Consider the following 8,148-nt stretch of genomic DNA (forward strand, 5'->3'; position numbering starts at 1 on the left):
AAATCCAGTTCAGGAGGCAACCCATGCAAACGTTTAACTTTCAATGGCGAAGCTTAAAATTTGCAGAGATATACAAAGGAACATTCTGAAAACACTAAGACACACATTGGGTTGAGTTGAGACTTCAAAATGAGCCTGCAAGATTTTACAGCATACAAAGAGGTTCCTGGTCTTTGGAGAAAGCTGCTATTCACCTAAGGAAGACAAGCATTATGGAGATTTCTAAAACAAATGGAATAAAATTTTACCACTCAGCTCTTTTGTAAACCAGACTTTCAAAGAACCACATTAATGTTCCCAGTAATCTAATATACACTAAAAGATAAAAGAGAATGTTCACGTGTAAGTCACAATCACTGTCAACTTACACGAACACAAAACATGTAATTCAGAATTCTTATGACTACAGACACTTGGAAGTTTAGCAGCCCTTTATGCTCATTTTATATTCCATAAGACAATGCAAATCATGAAATACTTCAAACCTGCCCTGCTCACAAGTTCTCCCTATGCAGATGTCTGGTTTTTATACTGCTCTCTGGCAGTCTTTGTTTGCAAAGCTAAGCCTAAGAAGCCCATAACCTTTCAACTATGTCTTCTGATGTTAGTCTTTCTTACACCAAAACAGAAAGAAAAAGAAAAAAGTAACCAAAAACAAATGAAGATACAGGGAAGAGATGAGATGCAATTCATCACGTATAAAAATATGTTTCAAATTCGGAATAATTTAGTAACTCTTCGTTATTTCATATGTATCTGGGAATGGCACAGATACATGTCCTGATCCTGTCACAAGAGGTAGAATTCCAGCATTTGGTACCACATTCCAAGATAGCGTCAAAGTGACGTTCCTGTTTCCCCTACAAAAAGAGGTAACAGACAAAGGTTAGCAGAACTTGTCATTTAATAAAATACGTTTAATCAAGTATTATAGAGCCACACACTTCATTTATAACTAGCTATTTCTAATAAGACAAAAACAGAACCATTTCTTCATACCATCTGAAATCCACAGACAGCACTAGAAGACACCAGCATAAAATTCACAGGCAGCCTAAACGACACCCTAAACTCACAGCTGCAACTAATTACCAACAGAAAAGCTTGCATGAATGAAACACAATGAAGAGAAAATGAGACTCACGCTAGGGATCAAAAGGTAGTCATTTGAAATCGAATTTTGCTATTATTTAGAGGTATAAACTCCAGCAGATCAAAATCTCCCATGTTCAAAATTCTTTATTTGTAAGTCCAAAGGTCAAATAGCTCTTTTCCTAAATCCTTTCTTATAAACCAGAAAAAGGTCAAAATGACCTGAGATCTTGACCACCCATCATTCTGATTTCCTCTTTTTGTGAAGAGTAAACTGAATTTGGAAAAAAGAAAATTAGAGAAGGGAAACTAGAAACCTAGGTATCTGACCTAGACTCAGCACGCCACTTCCTCACACAGGCAGCCCTGACTGAAGTTCAGGAAGCAGACCTTTAACTTCACAGCAGCAAAAGCCCGTGTCCTTGTCCACCCAACAGTACCAGCTACTGCACCGGTTAGTTTCCTGTCAACACGCCGTAAGACAGAGTCATCTCAGAAGAGGGCACCTCAACTGAGGACCCCCATCAGACTGGCAGGTGGGCAAACTTGTGGGGCACTTTATGATTAATGACTGATGTGAAGGGGTTCAGCCCACTGCGGATGGAACCCTCCCTGGGAGGGTAGTCCTGGGGGTATAAGAAAGCAAACTGAGGAAACCAATCAGTAGCTTTCCTCCGCGGTCTCTGCTGCAGTTCCTGCCTTGGCTTCCCCTGATGAACTGTAACCTGGAAGGCAAATAAAGCCTTTCTTCTCCAGCTGATCTGTTCGTGTGTTTTATCACAGCAATTGCAAGCAAACTACAGCAGCTATGCACTTTTACTGTGGCGACTGCATTTCGCATTCCTAGAGAAATGATTACTACAACAGACGCCAATTTTTATCTTTCCTCGGTCTTCCAGCTGAGTTCAAAACACATCCACACTTCTCTCAAACTGCTTTCCTAATATTTTTATCCCGTCCCTAGCTCTATCCTCTTCCCCTTTTTTCCTGTCTTGGGGGTTGAACCAGGTCCTTTGCATGGCAGGCAAGCACTCTACCACTGAGCTATTTCCCCAGGCACACTACCTTTTCTTCAAAACAAAAACACATTTCATCTTCTCACCAATCTTTCTTCAAAATGTTAAAAATGGCAAAAAAACAAAAAAACAAAAACACACACACACACTCACTTGAGGCCATTTCCATCATCGAAGAAAAAATACTTGGTCTTCATATCTTTCAAAAGCAGCTTCGGATTATCACCTCTCAAAACAATCTTGTCCCAAAGAACAACTTGGTTCAGAGCCTACATCAAATTCAAAGTCAGTTAGATAACGAATCAGACACATTATCATTTCAAATTCAAAGTCTATGTAAGCAATGAGCTTGACAAATGAATGGAAATACATTCATTACTCACCAAAGCAGCAATTTAATTACAAATTAGTGTTATCTTACTGAATTTACTGAAGGAAACCAGAATTACAAATACACCTTACATCTATCTACTCATCATAAAAGTAACATTGATCCTCATAATTTTTGATACCCACTGAATAGTGTTTATGTACAGTAGTTACTCTTATTTTGAAGAACAGCTCTTTCTATTTTTAAAATACATCTTGATGATCTTGAAATGCGGAGATCAAAACTCTTATTTTGAAGGCAAGCTTTTTCTGCTATCTTTAAAATGTTTTATTGATTTAAAACTCACTCACCCCAGCATTCCCAATGCCCAATGAAATACCCAGCATAACATATATACTCCAAATAATTACCTGTAGTGCCAAATATCAGTACATAAAGTGGTTTAATGTGCTGCCAATATAGGTCAATAAATATAATAATAATAATAATAGTAATAGTAATATAGGTCAAATAAAATATAGACCCACCTTTAATTACAAATTACCTACCTACACTGACAAACACAGAATTGCTTTGGCAAAAGCAACATAGAAGTAATGTTTTGTCTCTACACATTTCAATTTGATGTGTTAAACCACTGCATACTTTCACTAGTGGCACTAAAGAGAAAGCTAAGGCAATCAAACAATATTCTGCTGTAGGGCAGCATGCCCATCCTTCTGGACCCTATAATGCTAGAGAGCCACCAGGCATGCACACAGTATCAACAGGCCACTGAAAGGGAGAAAGCTTTCTTACCAAAGCCATCTCACCATATGCTTAATTTGTTTTTTAATTTTATTTTTTTTTAATTTTTGTTTTGTTTTGCTTTTAACTAAGCTATGCAAGTCAGATACTGTGACTATATAAAAATTGATATTCTTGGGCCAGTAAGAAGGCTCAGTGGGTCCAATCCCTGGAATCTTTAAGGTAGGAAAGAACTGACTTTCTAACAGGTAACTTTTTTAAAAATTATATTCTCTCATAAGGAATAATGTTTAAAAAGAAACTATTACAATATACTTAGATACTTACATTATTTTTTGTTGAATACTCTGCTGACAAATAAAGAAACAACTGTTTAACGTTCCAATCGAATATATTCTCTAGATGTAAACAAATTAAGGACTCTAAAGATTGCAAAGCAGCACACAGCTTTCAAATAGATCTTATTCTTAAAACATCCATGGCAACACAAACATTAAAACAAGTAAAACAGGCAGTTCAGAAATGCACTAAATTACTTACTAATTTAAGAGAAAGATAGAGGATAAATACATTGTAAAATCTAGCACATTTGAAGAGGAGTGTGTGTTAGGATACGTTACCATCCTCCCTGCTCCTGTAAACATAACTAGCTGACATATTTATTAAAAAAATAAACATAAGAAACTGAAGCTTTAATTCTGCCCATAGCTGAACCAGTCATTACTATAAAGAAGCAACATGTACCTATGCACAGAGCTCAACATTAGCCAAGAACAGCACTCTACACAAGTCGATTTGGTTAAAGGTCAGTACAAATCACAATGTCTCGGGGTGTGGGGTTCTTTGGTAGGAGGGAAGAAACACTAAAGGGCGCCATTCATCTTAGACAGGTGTACTCACAAGAATGAACTACAATACTATGCCACAACTGTGAAATGAGCTGATATGAGGATTTTTATTAAGTACTGTATATAAATTACTGATTTTATTATATGTATATACATACTGATAGTAATAGGCTTATTATAATGTAGTTTTAAGGTACACCCACTATGAGTTATTGTTCAGAATTGAGGGGTCTATAGCAGTTCTGTACAAAAGAAAAAGGCCATTTTCAAGTGTTAGAAGCACGAACAAAACTGGGCAGTAGCACACGCCTTTAAACCCAGCACTCAGGAGGCAGAAGGGGGCAGATCTCTGTGAGTTCAAGGCCAGCCTGGTCTACAGAGTGAGTTCCACGGCAGGCTCCAAAGCTACACCGAGAAACCCTGTCTCAAAACAAACAAAAATCTGAACAAACTGTACGATTGTATAAAAATAGTTTTCAAGAAAGTCCTTGAATTGCTGATCCTCCAATCATGGCCCTCCCTCTCTGGTGCCGGGATTATAGGCATGTCCGACATAGCCAGTTTATGCAAGCCCTCTACCAAATGAGTTACATTCCCAGTGGTTTAATGTAATTTTCCAGATTACGAATTACCACTTTCACCTCTGTATAAACTCCTTCTTATCTGAAATTTTAAAAGTAGAATGAAAATTTAAACATAAAGTTTATCCTAAGATTTTTCTGATGGCATCTCTATTTCCAAAAACTAACTGTAAACCAATTCCTAGTCTATAACTGAATCCAATAATTTGTTTCATAAAAACTGCAAATAGTTTCAGGAAGAACGGCAGGTAAACCTATCAAACATATGCTTTGCTCAGGTGCTTTTTACAACTGTCTTCATAACCAATAGTAATAAATAATAATAATTATACACTGCCAGGATTCTAACCTGTGGCCCTAAGGGAGACTAAAGTTGCCAAGATGGTGAGCTGCTGAAGACAGAAACTCAAGATAAAGAGAAATCACCTCATCCTCACCACAGTAAATCTTCATTAAGATCTCTCTGCCTCTAACGGTGACAAAATGCTGATATAATGCAGCCCTGTCACTTTAACAAAAGGCCTTCTGAACAACCACAGATGCAATTTCTTTTTAAACATATGGGGATTTGTTCTGCTGTTTTTTTTATTTTTTGAGACAAGGCTTCTCTGTGTACCAGCCCTGGCTGTCCTAGAACAAGCTCTGTAGACCAGGTTGGCCTCTAACTCAGATTCACCTGCCTCTGTCTCCTAAGTACTGGGATTAAAGGTGTGCACCACCACTGCCCAGCAACTTACTTTTGTTTCTTACCTATAACAGGAGATGGAGAATTATTTGTGACTGAAATTGGACTATTTCCAGGCAGACTCTGGTGAATTTTTTCTTCTTTAACCAAAATAATCTTTTATTTTTATCTTTCCTAGATTCAAATTAATGTTCACATGAAGGATTAAGATATATTCACCCTCATGAGTCTCGTGTTTTCTTAAAGTGTGAACAAGGAAATATCAACACCATTTTACAGATGACAATAACAGCCTGTGGTGGAGTTCATACTCACTCTTCCACACTTGCACCTCATTTCAAAACTACAGAAAAAGCAATGTCATATTTGTGTTGAAGGATATCAGCAGTTATATCAAATGTGATGAATCCCAGGTCACTTCTTTCTCTCGGGCCAGTGAAGTCTTCTACATTTTTTCTAGAAGTAAAGATAAAAGTCTCACCATCCCTCACGGTACCACACAAAATTTACACAACTCACACCAGCAAGGGCTAGATGTGAGCATCAGTAAAACGTGAATTTCATGAAGAAATGGGTAAAGTTAAGAGAAACTGTAAGTGTGAAAATAAGTAAATATTATAACTCAGTGTAAAAGAAGGTAGTCAGCTATTTTCATTTGCCTTAAGAGAACCTTTGAGAAAACCCAAGATAAACAGAAAATTAAAAGGAAAACACAAATACTTCATGGAGAGCAGATAATCAGAGTGAGTGAGAGCTGAGAGGGGCCACAAGGCGATCTGGAAATCAGCAGCACATGTTTATGAGAGCACACCATATGTCAGAGCCACCAAGTATTTTATTTTACACGACTATCTTACATCCGGACAACAATCCTTCCGGTTACTTTCTTTGCTTCCAACAAAACGTAGCAAGCACAAGAGCAAGAAACCTGTTGCAGATCACATCAATGTTTAACTCTCTTCAAGTTCATCTAGACCCCCACAGAACAGAAAGTGATGGCAGGGGCTGGTATCTAAGCCACATCTATTTACACCACCAACAGTATCGAATAAAAATCAATGGAGGATAAATTAAAAAAATCAAAAGCAGCAGCAGCTGCAGTAATCAAGGTGGGGTGGGGGACACTTTGTGATTCTGACAAAAAAGTAAATAATGAACTAAGAAGGCTAAGGAAGGAGACAGCCTATAGAAGACCGCACAGCGCAAACAAGAATTAAAAACACTGCGTTAAAAATACAAAAGTGAGAGAAAATAGAGGGAAACGCTATAAATAAAGCAGGCAGTAGGGGAAGGGCAGTCACTCTGAAATTCTATTTTTAGTGTCTCCAAAGATGTATCCAGGTTGCTGGCTGAAGAATGACAATCCTCCAAAATACCAAGAAAGCGCTGCACCCAAAGGCTAGGGTGTTTCTTTCCAGCGCCCCAGCGCACGCTGCCCGTATTCGCATCCCAACTTCAGGGCAGGGGCAGTGTGTGTGTCCAGAAGCTGGAAAGGCAAAGCCTGGAAAGGGCACTAACTGTCAAAGAGAACCAACTGGGGCGGGACGGAACCCCAGGGCCACCCACTGAACCGCTCCGGCCTCATACCCGCCAGGGGTGGTGCGAGCCCCGGCCGGGAGGCCCGGGAGGGCTGACGGCGGACCCCACGCGTGCCCGCAGGCCCGCGGGGAGGCGGCAGGCGGAAGCGCGGCCGTGGGTGTGCTGTTGTGTTGCTCCCTCATTGGCCAGGGTGGGTGAGGGACGTGAGGAACAGGAAGGAAGCGGAGCGCCGCCCCGGGCCACTGGGGAGCCGGACCGCGCAGGGCTGGGGTCCGAAGGCCACCGGGGCCACGTGTCCGCGGGGTGGAGGACCGGCGAGGGGATGGTGCACGCACGCACGCACACACACACACACACACCCAGCCCCGGCCGCACTCACAGCATGATCCGCGAGACGTGCAGCCGCACCGGGACGCTCCGGTCCTTGAAGGCGGTGGTGATGAAGCAGCCGAAGGTGAGCGCCGCCATCACGCTCAGCGAGAAGGCGAACAGGGAGTTCGCGCGCGACAGCACGGTGTTCATCGTGACGGCCTTCACCGCGGCAGCGCCCGTCTCCGACACCCGTCCCCCAGGCTCTCCGGTTCCCGCGGCCGACTGCACACCGGCCCCGCCCACCCGCGCGCACCTTCCCCCTCCCCTCCCTTCCCCGTCCCCGCCTCGCCCCGCCCACCCCGTGCGCACGTTCCGGGAGCGCGCGCCGCCGACCCGCCCCCTTTCCGGTCCTGGAACGGCCGGAGCGCGCACGCACCCCAGCCCCCCCCCCCCCACCCCCCACACACACTGGGACACACCCACCGCGCTCCCGAGCACGCGCTGGGAGGCGGGGCTCTCCGCCAGTCCGCCAATCAGCAGGCAGCCCTGGGGTTGGGTTTGGCCGCCGGAGACCCGCCTCCTTCCGAGCTCACTTCTCTCTGGGTCCTTGGGTTGGCGGGGAGCAACCTATTGCTAGTTCCGCCCTCAGCTCTGCTTTTGGGGACTGCGGCTCCTGAACTGTTGTTGTGACGTTCACTTTCAAAGCGCGTGGTCCAAGCTCCCCTCTATCAAAGCTGATAAATTACGGCATTTTTATAAAGGGGAAGAAAAAGAAGGCATTCAGACCCCTTAACAGCAGTAAGGAGCACCAGTGTTGGTGCGTCTTTGCTGTCCGTCACCCAACCTTAAGTCTTAATTCCGGGTTGCTTTGCTTTCAACACAGAATGGAAGTTCTGCTTACATTATATGTGAGTTCGTAGCACAATTCCCAAATATTTTCACTTAGCCAAACTAGGTAAAGAATACGTAGACCATGAAAGGTGTCAATGAGAAACTG

The 8,148-nt window shown here is 42.5% G+C and overlaps 1 protein-coding gene across 1 annotated transcript; it reads right to left on the reverse strand.

The window, feature by feature from the left end:
- Positions 1-427: 427 nt before the first annotated feature.
- Positions 428-7,444, reverse strand: Spcs3 (signal peptidase complex subunit 3). Its single transcript, XM_036166628.1, has 5 exons — positions 7,219-7,444; positions 5,683-5,756; positions 3,514-3,590; positions 2,262-2,377; positions 428-860 (listed from the first exon to the last, which is right to left on the reverse strand). The coding sequence occupies exons 1-5, from the start codon at positions 7,359-7,361 to the stop codon at positions 728-730; spliced, it is 543 nt and encodes a 180-aa protein (XP_036022521.1). The 5' UTR covers positions 7,362-7,444; the 3' UTR covers positions 428-727.
- Positions 7,445-8,148: the final 704 nt, after the last annotated feature.

This window comes from Onychomys torridus, chromosome 17 (assembly GCF_903995425.1).
Source record: "Onychomys torridus chromosome 17, mOncTor1.1, whole genome shotgun sequence".
Lineage (NCBI taxonomy): Eukaryota > Metazoa > Chordata > Mammalia > Rodentia > Cricetidae > Onychomys > Onychomys torridus.